General features: G+C 37.1%; 1 protein-coding gene across 1 annotated transcript; it reads right to left on the bottom strand.

Annotated features, from left to right (window-relative positions):
* Positions 1 to 2,749: 2,749 nt before the first annotated feature.
* Positions 2,750 to 13,748, bottom strand: LOC121422026 (solute carrier family 22 member 18-like). Its single transcript, XM_041616831.1, has 8 exons — positions 13,031 to 13,748; positions 12,295 to 12,538; positions 11,333 to 11,465; positions 10,260 to 10,369; positions 9,322 to 9,533; positions 7,702 to 7,803; positions 6,969 to 7,089; positions 2,750 to 5,459 (listed from the first exon to the last, which is right to left on the bottom strand). Exons 1-8 carry the CDS (start codon positions 13,379 to 13,381, stop codon positions 5,302 to 5,304), a joined length of 1,431 nt encoding a protein of 476 aa, XP_041472765.1. The 5' UTR covers positions 13,382 to 13,748; the 3' UTR covers positions 2,750 to 5,301.
* Positions 13,749 to 17,563: the final 3,815 nt, after the last annotated feature.

Below are 17,563 nucleotides of genomic sequence, written 5' to 3'. Positions count from 1 at the left end.
TAGCAGCTGACAAAGACTATAGATTAGGAAGAGTGCATGCTCATTCACGAAATTAACTTTCAAAGGCATTGTTATAAAGACGTCTCTTTGTGTTAGTGTGGGTGTTCTTTTTTTTTGGGGGGGGGTCTTGTACCATAAGACACATGTAAAGGTTGTACATGAATATATCATCCATTACGTTTTTGTATTCATGAATTGTATATGTTCGTACTCTCATACCCAGTGAGGGCTCAGGGTCGATAAAATCTTACAATCAATCAAATATCATACAGCAGGGGCAGTATGTCGTAGAGGCCACTGAACGGTTTTCAAAGGGGGGGGGGGTGCCAAGATAAAAGTGGGGGGAGGGGCTGACCAAGCAAAAAATCACAATCATATGGTAATTTTATAGTTTTTGTACACGATTTTGAAAAAAAAGTGCCCCCCCCCCCTGTTGAGCTGGGGGGGGGCTGACCATGTTAAATTGGATGCCTTGGTGATTTTTATATTTGTTTAGTAAGTATGTGGGGTGCATGGGGCATCATCCTCTCCCTGTTTCGCAACCCATGTACAATACAGCTGGGTAAGGGTCCATCATGATCTAGGCACCCCCCCCCCCCCGGCAGCATAAAAAAGAAAGCGAAAAAAATAAGAAGCGAGATGAAGAAATGGAATGAGAGGAAGAAAAATAAAGAAAAAGGTAGTGGGAAAAAATTTTCAAGATACTAGGCCTACTGACACTTAAATAAATAGCCAGTCGATGTACAGAAAATATCACATCAACTTCGTGCTTTGACTTGTTACATCTGATTTTTTAGAGAGCCTGTTCTAATCATTTTAAAGTCATATTCCATTTTCAGGTCTGGGAAAAAAAATCAGCTCGAGCCTCACCCGTGCACTACAGACAGCCCTCTGCACTATAATAGCCAGGTATTCATTTCATAAATTTCTGTAAACAGCTAGTCCTTAAAATCATCCTTTCTCAGGTTGATAAATCTTGGTTCACGCATCAAGCTAGCATTATTTGTGACGAACATATCGTAATGATTAATTTATATACATGCAGAAGTTCCCCACTCATGCTCTCTAACGTTTGGGGAAAATATGTGAATCAATCCCTCTAACAACAAAATGCATAGGAAAGCAGCATGCCATAATTATCACATCAATTTATAAAAGTAGTCTCTGAAAAGGGCCGGAAGACTTAAATTTTCAGATGTATCTCCGCTATAGTGAAAATGGTTCCAAGACATTTGCTCTTGTGACTATTGCTCCACTGAAATTTCAACACACTAATGGAATGATCAACTTCAACCCTGGATTTAAGACCATATACCCTCTCCTAAACCCAAGATAAAACCCTATTACAACCCGAACAGTAACTCTATATCTTGGATGAAATAAAGCATGGAGCATTTGTCGTCAGAGCAAACATTGTGTCATACTGATAACAGAATGAATGGACATGTATTGGTGGGGCTCTCAAGTATTTGATATCAACATAAAGAAAACTTTTAACCTGAGAAAACTCAGGTTGTTTTTACCAGAATTTTTCCCTGTGTTAAAGTCAATGGCAGAAATCAGACTAACCTTAGTTTTCAGTTTTTATCAGAGTTTTCTCAGGTAAAAAGTTTTACGCAACAGGCCCTAGGAGTGTTATTATTTTCAAATAATCAAGGACAAAGAGGAAGAACTGTAGGCCTAATATCACACCTTTACGTCTTCTAGCTCTCCACCCACCTTCCCCCCCCCCCCCCCCCCCTTCCTATAACAACACCCTGGCTCGCCCCTGATCGCAATAAATGTTTGGCAGCTGTATATTCTGTAAGACAATACAAAAGAGATAATTACTCTTGATTTCGCATCCAAATGATTGCACTTTATTGAAATTTCTGTCAACCTTCAATATATAACTTCATTATAAAGGAAATTTGTTACTTTGAAATAAAACGGAGCAGCATAAATCTGCTTATGATTTTATAGAAATGGAAATATACTTGGGTCTCATGCCATGAAGAATGAATGATTATAGTAACTTTGCCATTGTATTCCTTGGTTTTGATTGGCTGCTGAGCCCTTTATCACAAACCACAATTGCAAAAATTGCTAAAATAATAAATTGTTTATAAACAGGCGCCATTACTTGCAAGAATGATAGATAGATATGGAAAGTGCTCAGTATTTCCACACAAAATAAATCAAATCCACATGAAAACATACAAGTATATATGAGAACTTGATAAATAATGGATATCAAAATAAAAGTATAAATATTTCCACCCAGAAGTAATGAAAGCATTTGTAATATATTGTGGACTACATTTACATAATAATTCAGAAAGATAGAAGTATCAGTATTTGTTTACTAGTAATATTGAATAATACATAATGATTGAAGACTTCAATTATTTTAGAATACAATTTAACTCACATAAGTATAAAAATTTAAATGTACAGTATACATTTTGGTATGAGATGCATCAGGTGTGGGTGGAGGAGGGAGGTTCTTGGTACTAGTGTAGCTTCTTTATATGCTGAGAACTGTTGCTGAGCTTGTTCAATGAGTGTCTTCGGACGATATGTGCACTCTGCAAATCTACAGATTATTATCAACATTATGACTATCATTATCATCATCATTGTTATTATTATTATTATCATCATTATTATCACCATAATTATTATCATTATTATTATTACCATTGCTATTATCATCATTATTATTATTATCATTATTACCATCATTATTGTATCATTATTACCATTATTATTGTATTATCATTATCATCATCATAATTATTATTATTATTGATGATGATGACCTCATCAACACCATCCCCTGCCCCTTCCCCTATTTCTGCTGGCTCAGACTGTCCGAACTACCACAAGAAGCATTCCATTCTCTGTATAAAAAAGAAAGATCAACCCCTCTCTGCTCGATGGGCAGGACTCATATCATGAATGACATGAATGACCCCATATCATGAATGACAACAAACAATTGTGAAATCAATTAAAGGCTATGGGAAAACATGTGCAAAGAATACTAATTGGTTGTATCCTTGAACGAATGCCTTTATTTCACAGATCCAACTGAAATTCTTTTGCCATTAGCATATTTACAAACCAGTTTAGGGCAATTAAATACTGAAATGTGATGAATCCAAATTCAGATTCATGCCCATCATGCCTTCATAATTGAAAAATCAATCGGAGTGTAATGTTTTGTCTTTAATAGATTTGTGATAATCAGAAGGATTATGGACTTTGGAAAAGCAATAGCATTGAGAAGTTATGGGGGCCATTGCAGAAAGAATTGCAATTAATCGCAATTCAAAATATCAAACACAACTTGATATCCGACCAATGAAGTACATGTTTTAGGGACTTGCACTTAAATATTTTGAGCTGCATATAATGCACCTCTTTCGCAACACTCCCAAGATCACACAAACCAATGAAGGGGAAAGCTAGTGAACGGGGGGGGATGTTTCATAAAGATTTAAGTATGACTTAGAGTCGCACTTAAGCGCCTATTTGTGTGCGTTATAGAAGGCATAACCACATTGATCCAACCAGATCATGCAAAAAGGACGCGCACTACTGCATACTGATCAATTAGATTGCGCATTTTATTTCAGATACCCATCGGCATCTTTGTGAAACACCCCCCCTCCCCTGGTGACATACTACGTCAAACAGATCTTAAATAAACAAAAAAGTATATATACTTTTCTAGATGAAAAACATGTACATGTATATGTATCTACCAGCACTTATAACCATATCAGAAATAAGATTATATGTGTAAAACAAAACAATATATCAGAATAATTTTATTTTTTCATAAAAAATAGTGACTATGAAATCAAATCCAATCAAATTTATTGCATTCCATCAAAAATACCCTGATTAATTTTCTACAAGCATGTATTACTCAACCCTATCAATCTTAACAATGATGCAAAACGATGACCGCACACCAATCCCAGATATCAGCAGATTGCACAAGATGGATCATTTGCAATTTGAATACCATTTCCAGGAGATTGATCATTAATTTAAACCTCGCAAATGTGTCATGAAAATGCTACTGTAGGATCTTATTCAAAACTGGAAAACTCTTTTGTGAAAGTCCGTGTACAGATGTACATTGTATACCTTTGTATTCTGTAGTCATGGTAGGCTGCCTGGCATTTCAATAGGCATGTAAACCCTAGTAACTATTAGACTGTAGGCATGATTGGTTGCCTGGTATTTCAGCAAGCTAGGTTGTCATAATAAGTACCGGTAGACTACAGCTTAGCAGGTGTGTAGGATTGCAGACTCTTTGTGTTACATATTTCTGTTTGGTGTGCTGGTAAGAAAAGCTAAGCCAGCTCACTCTGAATTTTGATTTTAGAGAAGGTGGTCTCTGATTCAGGGTGTTTTCTTACCCAAGGAAAAAGGGCATGTGCCACTCAACCCAGTGCTGGCAGGTTCCTCTCTTCTCAATGCTGAATTACAGCTGTCAACCCAGGGTCAAATTAAAGTCAATGTAGAGTCAACGTAGGTCAGCCTAGGGCCTACCTTCTATGTCAAGGTCATGAGTCCCAAGGTCATCCAAGGGGAATGACTCATACTTCAGTCAGTAAGCCATTTTTCGTCAGACTTGATCTTAATTCTTCATACTTGATGCCAGAATGCCAGAGCCTTAACTCAACTCTGGTTCTTTAAAGACACCTGCGTTCTCGCTCATGACATCAGTCGCGTCTTCATCCTCCCATACTCATTCCTCGGTCGTCGTTGATCATCTGCATACTTGTTATTCGTCATAACTTATCATCTTCGTAGTCTTTGTTGATCATCGATCTCTTCCATTTTCGAACTCCACATTTATCCAACTGAGGTTTGATCAAACAGTTGATAAACTGTTTGATAACAGGACTTTCGGTAGCATCATTTTGAAGGTCTTTTTATTGATCCATCTACTCCCATAAACATGGATTATTGATATTGCTTTATGCTCCTTCTCTTATATATGCATATATACTCCATTTTATACCTTCTATATACAAAGAATTATTGAATGTTCATTTGCCAATATACTTATGTCCTCAACGAAATGATGATGACTAAGTGATATTAAATTGATCACTTCATTTATATCCTGAAAATCCTTTTTATTCAGGGTGGTTAAGAACATGTTGCCTACAGATAAATAAGTTAATTAGAGCTGTTTCACTCTTGGCAGCTACTGTGTTGTACTTTCAGCTGGCATCCATCTTGGACTTGCCCGTAAACGGTTGTTAGTTAATACATCAAGGTTTTAATGGAAGACACTTAATATTTGGTGAGAACCAGGAGCAAGACCATGTTGATGACTGCTCCTGTAATACCTAGAGATGGAAAACCCAGATTGGTCAGGAGTTCAGCACCGATGATTGGGGCCAAGGTACCAAGGAGGGATGTGCCAGCATGGGTGAGACCAAGGATTGTTCCTGAAAAAGGCAGTTTGGAGAGAGTGGATAAAATAAAATCAATTATTGGAAAACAGAAACTGTGCTTACAAATACAGAGTGCTCAAGAGAGCAACAGTTAAAGAAGTTTTTATTGATTGGGCTATAAGCAGTTGTTCTACTTCACAGATAGTCTAATACCTTATGGGTTAAACCCATTGGCCCAAATTCACAAAGGTGGTTTTCAAAACCATCGGTTGAACCCATGGTTTATACAGATTTCCTGTTTAAATAATGCCTATTTACCGCATATTTCATTACATGTCTGATGCTGATGCACTCTTTAGCCACAGTATGCCAAATTGACACCTGTCGCTGTGGTCAAGTACGCTATTTTATTCGCGAGTCAACTCTTCAAACAGTGGACTCATGAATAAGATTAAGCGTACTTAACTACGGCAACAGGCGTCAATTTGGCGCACTGTGACAAAAGCGCGCATCAGAATTGGACATTTTTTTTAACATATGCGGTAAGTAAGCGTAATTTATACAGGAAATCTGCATAAATAAATCATAAACCATGGGTCCAACTAATGGTATAAAAACCACCTTTGCGAATTCGGGCTATTTGGTCTGCTATGGTATACTATCAATTTGGACTAATTGCCATTTTATACTTGGTTTAATACCAACTGTGTCTAATTCTCCTTTAGTCTATAAATGCCAAGTTGGTCAATTTCCAACTTTTCTTCTTATTTGTTCTCTTTACTTCTTGTTAAATGAAAATAATTTCATAAACAGTTCATCTAACCACACAGATTAATCTACATATGACATCCAGGCATACAGAAAAGTGGATACCAGCAGAAAAGAACTCCTTGAAAGCTATAAGCTAAGTATTTGATGGCCTGGCAAAGTAGGGTACCGGTAATAATGGAGCACCTTGGAGGCATGTTTAGTGGATTTGGGCACTACATGAACATAACTTTATTTCTTATCAGCTTCCTTATTACATTTCCAATAAAATATTTTATAGTCTTTGAATTTAATATTTTCTTTGTTAAAGGACAGCTATACCACACAAATTGAGGGGGGGCCATTGGGCACAAAAAATATCCAAGGCTGGTGAAATGGACATTGAAACCAATCAATAGGGAATCCCGGGCCATAACCTTGAATTGATTTAACCCCTGTCATACCATTGCTGGTATTTATTTCAAGAATTCAGCGAGGTATTCTATCAAAATTCTAGACTTATCCCTAGAAGAATGAAGCATGCCTACATGTAGATTGATGCACAGAGGTTTTTCAATGCAGTCATCGTAAGCTCTGCACACTGCATATCATTGTACATTTTGTTCAACATATAAATTGCACACTATTTCAAGTGAGAACGGGACTTCAAAGTATTTCTTAATATGAATTTCAACCCAAACCCAGCTTATCAAAGCATAGGTCTTATCATTTTCCTGTATGTGAATTAAAGCAAATTTCATGTGAAAAATCAAAACCACTGAAATATTGACTTCAGGAGATGACTGCATGTGTTACCTGATTCTGAGGATGGTACAGCCTTGGTAAGTACGCTGGTGATGACGGTAGTTGTAATACAATTTCCACAGGTCATTGGGAGTAGAACGGCTGCAAGCTGCCATATATCTTGGACAAGACACTGAAAGACAAGTAAAACAAGCAGAATGTGTCCACTTTAAATCACCAAGCTGCAGAGTAATATGTAAACCCTAGGAGGAATCATTGCCGTTTCATCAAAGTGGCCTAAACTTCACAACATCTACTGAAGATGGATTTCAGTTGATTTCTGGGGAGCATTCATCAACTTGTCCTACAAGTTGTTGGATCTGACAACTTTTCTTGAATTTGATCAGAGGACACTGTTCCTATAATAACTTACAGATAAAACAGACTTTGTTGGATAAATCGTTCGACAGGACTTTCAAGAAACGCTTCCCTGATGTTACAAATCAATCTGGAATCAAGCAACAAAATTTGAATTTCGCAGGATCCGTTCAGACAATAAAACATCACAAACTTTCAGTTTGGATTGGATTTTGGAAACAAGATTTGTGACAAAGACCAGATTATAAGTATAACAAGATCTTTAACACTGGTTTGAATTAATTTTAAACAATGTGAGAACCTCATCAAACACAAACTTTCTAACACAATCCTGTTTCATGTTTAATTCAGAATAAATCCTATCAAGGAAACATGTCTTGTGGCTACTACTGTATCACTGATTCAGAGAAACTTTAATAAATCTTACCAAGGACATATAACTTGCTGCTAACAATACAGCACTGGCTCTTAGCAACTTCATTTCACTGTACTTCTTTGTGAGACGTCCTATCACCATGCCCTGCACGACCTGCAAAAGAGATGAACAAAACTTGATGAAATGTCAAACACTTTTAGGGGCAGATCCAGGGTAAAAGGAGGTGGAAGTGCACCCCATACAATTTCAAATATTTGAACAAAATGCACCCCTTTAGAACAAGCCTGTCTTCATGCCCTGTTGGTTGTTAAATCTATCAGGTTTTTTTAAAAACTAATTGGATGATGGAATTACACATTCACACAAAAGGAAAGACCTTGCAAAATCTGGGTATGACACAGTCCCTCAAATAACATCAAATATTTAAGTTTTACTGTCCTGATAGCAAAGAGTATACAAAGAGACTATGTGTTTTGAATGGACTACTCCATCAAGAAAGATTAATAGGGTAATGATTTTTTTTTCTTCCTTGGAGGATAAATTTCTTCTTTAAAGGCCACTGTACACCTTACTGCTGCTGTCTGGGACCCAATTTTCAAACTAGAATGTTTTTACAGTTGATGCGAATATTTGGACATGGAAATATTTCAATGCAAAGTTCTAAACTATCATACAAATAATGAGGTTCAAATCCATGAGTATGCTACCCTCCTTATAAGAATAAAAACAAAATCGATATTTAATCATGACGTCATAGTATCAGTTTTTAATAGAAAACCAATTTGGCCTTCACTTCAAATTCAAAATAAAAGCTTGTAATCATTAACAAAAATAATATTAGTATTCTCAGTTATTTTGGACCTCAAATGAAAAGATTATATTCATATTTTCAGAAAATAAAGCACAATTTGCTCCAAAACCAGATCATAGATCTTCGCAAGGTGGGCAGTAGCCTTCAAACATCTTATCTGACTGATGGTCATTACATGCTTCCATACAAATTATTTTGATATTCTGAAGGATATATTATCATTTCAGTATGAAACAATAATCAATTTTTTTAAATGTAAATGTAAAAAAAAGTGAACCTCAGGTGTGTTTGTCAATAAAATGTTAAAAAAAAAATAAAATAAAAAACTATGAATGTTTGAGATCAATCCAAAGGGTAATTTATTGTAACTTGATACCTGTATAGAAGGTACATGTATTGGGGCCCGTTGCAGAAAGAGTTGCAATCAATCGCAACTCCAAAAAATCATGCGCAACTTGATTTTCAACCAATCAACAGCGCACATTTGGGACTTGCGATTAAATGTTTTGGCTTGCGTTTAAACGCAACTCTTTCTGCAACAGGCCCCTGATCAATGATAAAGTTGAGGTATTTGAAAACTAATAATCATTCATAATAGGGTCAACACCTAAAACCAATTTCAGAATTTATGGTGACTTTGTCATTATGGTGACTGCTATGGCGACCATGACTTTGATTAGCTACTAATCACTATGATGTCAACGTTATAGTTGAACTTGCATACGTTGATGTTCAATAAGTTGATCCTTTGCCTATTAAATTCAAAGCAATTTTTTAAGGCAGATGATGGTTTAAACTGACCCCTCAAAGAAACAGAAATCACTGCAAGATTGAACTTATAGAATGTGTACTATACTTACTATGCTCACAATGCCCTGGAATGAGAGGAAGTATCCATTTTCATCGGCAGTCAGCTGAAACTTATCAATGACGATAAGAGCAAACATAGAACTGAAGATGGCCCCTGGAAGACCAGCAAGTAGGTTCACACTCAGAAAGAAAGCCGCCCCGGGGGAAGACCTCATTAGATGGGTGAAGTTTTTTATGCTGAACACACTATCGGAAGACTTGTCTTTGAGATAGAATGAAAGGATGAGAGACAAAGAAAAGAACAATATGAAAAAAAAAACTTATTGAGCAAGAAGTAAGTATTAAAGAGTAGTCAGAGAATAATTTTGCTTACAGAATTTGATTACCGGTAGTAACTTTAGTCATAAGAGAGCTAATCTTGACTGAATTCTGATCTGCTACACAAAATATTTTTTTTGTGTTTCAGTTTTATTTTAAGTAGAGCAAATTGCAATATGATACCAGGAAAATTCTTTCCTGATAGTAGTTGTAACAGTTTATTGATACAAAATTGGCATGATTTGCAGCAAAGCCTGAAATATCTTAAAATATCATAGTAACAAATATAAGAAATTGGCTAGATAAAATTACGTAGGTCAAACTATTGAAGTTGAATTACAAATATAACCAAGTGATATCAGATTACAAATACAACAAATCAATGAAAATATTCAATAACTAGATTCAAATGAAAAAGAGACATGACAAATTTTTAATAAGGAAGTAAGAAGCGAATTTCGAAAAATCACTTTTAATGCGATCACGAGTTTGAACAACTTGTCTCATGTTCTTTTAATCATTTCCTCATTGTACATTAACATTCAAAGCGTGGCCTAAATAAATTGATATTCATGAAAACTATTATTCCACACCTCTATGATTTCTTTGTTTTGACCAATTATGTCTAATTTTGAACCAGCTTCGTAATTTCAGTTTTTAAAAAGATTACCTTTGGATGTTGAAGACTGTGGGGGCTTAGTATTGCTTGGTATAAAGAATAATGTCAGTGCCAGGCTGATACACGATCCAATGCAAGCAACTGCTGCTGCCGACTGTTCACTGAATAATATAGATGATAAAAAACATGATTAAAAAGTTTTAAATTTGTTTAATAGTCAATTTGCTTTCATTACACAAGGTCTAACCACATTTCATGTACTACCAATAAGTCTAATAACCACAATGGTCTTCTTGTCATTTATATATGTTGCCAATTTAAACATAGGCCAAATAAATCAACATAAATTGATGGATGTGATTAAAATGGGGGCGTTTCAAGAAGCTGTTTGTAATGGACTAGAACACATAATAACAAATGGGAGCCCAAAGGTTTTCTGATGTTCATTGACTACACTTTCTTCCAAATTCCTGTCTACTATAAAGGATTGCAATAACAACTGAATTGAATTGATTTTAATTTTGACTCGTGCCTATATTAATGTTGAGCTTTTATGATTATGCATAACTATAAACAAAAATACTTTTAAAAGAGCCCCATTATTAAAGACCAAATGCTAGATTGAACAACTCTGCATCATATGAATATATCATCAAGAGGTAATAATACTACAATATTTATACTTGCAACAGAAAACAATAACCATCTGTTAAATTCAAGTAAGTACTGTTAATTTGATGGAGTTTCTTTTGAAGCAATTTTCAGCCATTTCTTTGACACAATAAATGTGTCATGATGACAAAACACATTTCTCGTATTCATTTCAGCAAAAATCATGCTCCAGTAAGACAATGGATTGTTTCTCTTCATGAATAAATTTTGTTACTTTTCCTCAAGAGAAATGATGTTTTGGCAGAACTTTTCTGGAAAAAATATCTTGCATATCTGAGCAAATCTTAGTTTTATTCACACACTAAGGTTACAATTTGAACATATATATACCAGTATTGGAATATATATTACAAGAGATAAAGCATATTAAATACTAAACTTTTCTCCCATAAATCCCCCTCCTACATTCCCCCCCCCCCCCCCCATATGAATGTGAACCCAGCCAGGCATACCTCATATATACACTGATCCAACCTCCAATCAATGGACCTACAACTATACCAATGGAATAACACATACTGACTCTTCCTAAGGCCTCAGTTCTCCCACTTTCATCTGATAAATCAGATATTACCATTTGAGTTCCTGGAGAGAGATAAAAAGACACAAACACAGTTATACATGTGCTCAGGTTTGGATCCAGGGTAGGGGTGGCAGAAAGTGCTGGTGCACCTCATAAAATTTGAAAATATAATGATCCTCCCTGTAGATTGCCTTCATTGCGCACCTTATAAAACAAGCATAATTCTTTGTAAAGTTTTTCAGACAAATTTGCACCCCATAAGTCTGACTCTGGATCTGCGCCTGGTGTGCAACAACAAAAAAAGAGAAAATAGTTTGAAATTCAGAGGGAGGGAACTTGGTGTCAGGAAAAGGGGCTACAAGGACGTCCTTATTTTTTTCAAATTAATTTAGACCAATCATTTCCATGGACAAAGATTCTATTCATGGGTTAAAAGTGAGTCTTTTTTCACCAATTATGAGAGAGGGGGATATATTTTTCAGATAACATCTACTTTACTTTTATGACATTAAAAAAAAAACGATGGGGAAAAACCTTTGATCCTCTGCAATCCTTACTCATAACAAAAAATCATCATTACGGATCTTATGAACAGCACACCTTCATAATTATTTCTCAGTAAACTGTTTTGCAAGATCAAAGACATATTACACGCCTAACTTCTAAATATTCAAAATAATGACCTCTGACCTTAATGACCTTTGATTTTGCAACTCCTAAATCCCAACTGATTATTGTCACTCACTCAACTCTCAGTCATGTCAAACGCTTCTTCAGTTATTGTAAAAGTGTCATATTTCAGATTTGTGACCTCTGAACTTTGACCCCGAGACCCCAAAATCTACCCTGATTTATTACAAAATGTGCTAAGGAACAGAACCTCATACTAACCTTGATAAGCGTGCAAAAACAATGACGGAATTCTGGAGACAAAGATCATCATTGAAGAACTGGCCACACCCAGTATCCCATATATGGCTGCAGCAGACAAATAGGCTAGCCCTAGAGCAGCGCGTCCTCCATAGATATCCCCAAATCTACCATATATCGGACCACCAACAAGCATGATGCCAGAAAAGAAAGTTTGGAGATAACCAAACGTCACCATATCCATATTGAATTTCTTGGACAGATACTGGAACCACAAAAAGCAAAGGAAAGTTGAAAACATAGAATAATCATAGAAATTTGCAAAAAAAAAATGGACAGGTACCGGTATGTTAATTTCAAATATAAAAATCATTACATTGTTGTGTAGAAAAAAATGTAATTTGATATAGGTTTAAATGTTTCATGTTCTACTTACTCAAGAGGATCAAATTCACCCTGACAATCACTTTTTAATAGAATTAGAAGCAGAAATAAAATAGAGAAAAATATTGGTAAAAATTTGACTAAAATCCACAAATGTATACATGGTATAGAAGACTGAAAGACTCAAAATGTTCTCCCTCTTTTTAAATGAGATTCCCATAAAAAAATCTTAAGAACTAAACTTAGTTACTAATACTAAGAAGGTAGATAGACTGATAGTGATAGAGTGTAAAATGCATGGCTTCACAACATAATATTCAATAACATCAACAAAATCATTCACTCAGTTAATTTCAACCGCCAGTAACCCTACCGGTAAAACGCCAGTTTGTATCCAGAAACAGACAGCATACAGAAAAGTATTGACCAGAATCACTGTTTTCACTGCTTTCATATTAACGTTTGTTTTCTGCTGCCTCCGTTCATTTTTCTCACGATGAATTTCTACTTCAAGCTCCATCTCCCTTGTTAGAAACTCTCCCCCGGCGGTTCGGTCGCGCTCGTCTTGATGAATAGCCCCTCTCTCCACAGTGCCGTCTGCTAGTGTGTCTGCTGCAGCGTTTGTTTTCATTCCAATTCTACCATTTGACAGACGTTCATCCGGAGTTAGATGTTCTCCATTTCGGTCTTGTCCTTTCCTGTAACGATTGCCAGACCTCAGCATATTTTTTTTCTACAATTTAACCATTTGAAATTCTGAACAACAATCCGATCCGAAGTCGAAGACTGAACAATTTACGACACGTAACCGATTTATAAAGTCAAAGAGCGCAACTCTAAAAGACGAATATTTTCAATGGAACTCCGTAGTAGACTTTTCAAGCGCGAATTTGCTCTGGGGGATCTTCGAGCTATAGGGCCAGTCAGTATGAGAGGCAGTGGCAGCCCAGGGATAGAGAAGATTTTTTTGTGGTGGGGGCAAATGCGGACACAGTTTGCTTTGCATGTTTCGCAAAATCGAGAGAGAAGCGCAAGCTGATTTTTTTATATACCTTAAGACCTATATGAGGCCCTAATTAGGGCTACGGAATAGTGCATGGGGGGTGCAGGTGCGTATCCAGCATCAGATCCTACAAGAATTTGATGGGCCCAATCATGGGGACAATATCTATTATTCTTGTGCACGGACCCATGCTTCTTCAGTCGTCACAGAAGCGCGTTGGCACATGCATGCAGCCCCCATTTTTTTCAAAATCACGTTAAAAAGCGTAAAAAATCTCATTGTGAATTTGCATGGTCACCCCCCTTCCCCTCCGTTTTCAAATCGGTTCCGCAGCCCATGGACCCGTATGGATTGCAATTGATATTTCACCAAATATAAATAATGCGGGAGCCACGCGCAAGGGCGAGCTAAAAAAAATAACCTCCTGAGATGTTAACAGGACTCGGTGGATTGTACCACGAACGCATGGCCCTTGGAAAAAAAATTACAGGGGGTGCTGATGTAAATTTGACAAGCGGGTCGGTTCACTTGAACGCAATTTTGTTCCCGAGAAATTTAAGCAAGCAAGCCAATAAAAGAATGTATGATAGCATCCCGGGAAAATCTTGGCTGGGTACTACATGCTTTAGCAGTCAGCACCCTCGCTCCCTATAGGGTCATGCCTGAACAGGATAGGTATATAACTCAATAATCGATGGGAGCGCGTAGCGCGAGCTGAAATTTAATGATATTGCGCTGTATATCTCGCTGAAACAAAAAGTAAAACTCGAATCACGCTAAAAATAATTTGTGCATTGACTTTAACACTGGATTTTTAAACCCTATGTTATCCTATTGGAAATATCTTATTATTTGTCTCAATCAACAGCCACTGCAAGCGCGAGAAAAATATTGAATTTTTTCCAATGACCTGAAAAATTTAGAATGTTAATTATGACTTTATGATAACATTTTCAAAATTTGAAGAATACAAATAATGCTGTTTCGGGGCACTTTACAGCTTAGTAAGATGGTCATGCTAGCATCCATTTTTTCCAGTTTTCGAAAAAAAAATTTGGGGCAAGGACCTTGACTGGAGGTGCCCCCCCCCCCCTCTCCACCCTCTCCCCGGATGCTACCCAGGGCCCTGGGAATAATTTTTTTTTCAATTTTTTGTTAAAAAGAAAAAAAAAATGAGTTTCACTAAAAATGAAGGTCAATTTGGTTATTTTTTTTATTTTTGCATCCCCCCAGAATACATAGGGGTGCATGCTGCCTGGAAAATAATACACGCAGCAACTCGGAGCAGGCGAGTATCCAGGATTTTGCATCCCGGGAGCCCGATGTAATTTTGGCGCCCCTGTGAACTTTTTGGAAAATGGCGTCACCCCCCCCCCCCCGACAGGTAAACATAAGTGTCTTAAAATGATTTCGACCTACAATTTTGAAATTCACTTTTGGTATTCAAGAACAGGGTGGGTACCAGTATCTATCTCACCATTTTATTCGAGTCCAAAACGCGAGCTGAAAATTTTTGATATTCTGACCTGGACGCATATTTTGGTGATCATCATACAGCATAAGTATCTAAAAAACATTTCATGCGAGCGCAAAGCGCGGCATATAATTTTAGAATTTCCAACCCAAATCTGGACATTCCTAAGCACTTTTCGTAACCATGAACAGGATCGTCACCTATATCAACTGATGCAAGCGTAAAGGGCTACATGAAAATCTTTTGATATTCTGACCTAAAATTCGAAAAGTCTAAAAACACTCTTGGAATTCAAGAACAGGATGGATATGATCTGAATAATTGATGCGAGCTGAAAATTTTGATATTCTGACCTAGAATTTGGACATTCTAAGCTTATTTTGGTAATCAAGAACAGGATGAGTATATATAGCAAAACATTTTATGAAGCGCGAGCTGAAATTTTTGAAATTTCGACCCAAAGTTGGACATTCTAAGCATTATTTTTTCTAACCATATGAATATGATTATCACCTATCAATATTGATGCGAGCGCAAAGGGCGAGATGATTTTTTTTCATATTCGGACCTATTTTTTTTACTTTCTCAAGCACGATTGGTAATCATGAGCAGGATTGTTATCTAACAAATTATATGTGAGCGCGAAGCGCGGGCTGAAAATTGTTGACATTCTGACTTTGAATATGAAAAGTCTATTTTCCCCTATATCAAACTCTAATTCGGCGTCCCTATTTCGAACTTATTTTCGGTACCCCCCCCCCCTTCCCTCTTCTTTTTTTTTTCTTCTCCCCCCCCCCCCCCCCCCCCTTTTTCTCTTTCTCTTCTCCTTTTCCCTCCCCTTTCCCCCTTTTTTCTTTTTGGCACCCCCTTTTTCTCCTAAGACCCGGGGCATTATGAAAGATTTCTGCCTAAATGAGACAGAAAATCGTGTACAACTCTTGAACGCACACACAGGTCACGGAGTGACCCTGAGTGCAAACAGCTGACTGTGTTACAACGTAGGGGTGATACATTTTCGCAATAGGTGTGATCAAACTCACTGGAGGGACTTTAATTCACTTATAACAAAGAAATGTGTACTACAGTACTCCTGTTGAATGCTCTGATGAAAATTATATGAGTTTCACATTCATTTGAACGGGAGGACAAGATTATTGTATATATCGAGTGCATTATCCATAAATCATACTACCATTGCGACCCCTGCCCGCCGATGGTTCAGCATGACGATCCTGAGTGACGTCACCGATAGAGACCTCAAATGTCAGGACAGCCTATTCGACAACTAACTTCATCTAGTAAAAAACACGTATTGAAGATATCCAATGGGAAAATGGCTTTCATTTTCATGAAATATACATTCCGTTCCTCAATAAATATTTAACCCCGTCGTTAACTGCCCATTCATTCTCGAGCAATGGGGGAATGAATACAGAGTGTCTCAAAGTTTGTGTGAAAAAAGGTGCATTTTCCATAGAACTTCTGCCAAAAAGCAATGCGTAAGGGAAAGATTAGCCCCCAAACACGAATAGATGAGTTAATCAAATGGAATGAATCATAAAAAATCAGTGAAATATAGTTTCTCCTGTACTCATTACTGAATACCCCGACTTGATACGATTAATTTTTCCCCCTCTCCATCAACTTTTAAGAAAAAGGGTGCATATTTTCATAAAAATATCATGTGTTATATCGACGGACGCCCGTGCGTACGAGCAGGAGGAAGCCAAATGTCCCGTATTTTTCATAATGCCCGAGTCCCGAAAGGTCCGCCCCCCGGGTGCAAAGTCTTGGATATGTTATCCCTGTATATATGAAGCCAATTGAATTAATTGTAAGGCTTGTTCTCGACGAAACAGTGGCAATGGCTGATCCAGGTGGGGGCGAACGGGACTTGCGCCCTTCTATGATTTGAAAATTGCCCATTGATAAGATAGCTATAACTGAAAAAAATTGTTATCTCTTTGTATTATATCCTTACAAAAATAGTGCACCCCAACTGGTATGCATATACCGTAGGCCTACACTAGCGGATCAACCCGCCTTTGAGAAGCATAATCAAAATTAATCTATAATGTAAACATGGCTGTTCTATCACTGCCCCCCCCCCCGGGGGGCCACTTCCATTCACGAGTGGATACCATGCGCGACCATGGGTCTCGAAAAGCACCCTCAACACGTAATTTCCATATTCTGAAAATGCACCCCTTAACAAGTATTGGCGTGTGAAACCCAACCCTTAACAAGTATTGGACACAAAACGATACTATTGGCAAATATTCCATGAAATGAACCCCTAAACAAGTACGGGAATGTTTTATTGTTAGGGGTCCTTCGGTCGTCGGTTTTACCTTATTTGGTTTAGTACAACCCAACCTTCTACACCTCGCGCAAATCGGATTCTAAACACGAAGTGTTGGGGCAAAAAG

The sequence above is a fragment of the Lytechinus variegatus genome, chromosome 1 (genome assembly GCF_018143015.1).
Source record: "Lytechinus variegatus isolate NC3 chromosome 1, Lvar_3.0, whole genome shotgun sequence".
Lineage (NCBI taxonomy): Eukaryota > Metazoa > Echinodermata > Echinoidea > Temnopleuroida > Toxopneustidae > Lytechinus > Lytechinus variegatus.
The sequence above is the reverse complement of the archived record's forward strand: the minus strand, read 5'-3'. Positions and strand labels throughout refer to the sequence as shown.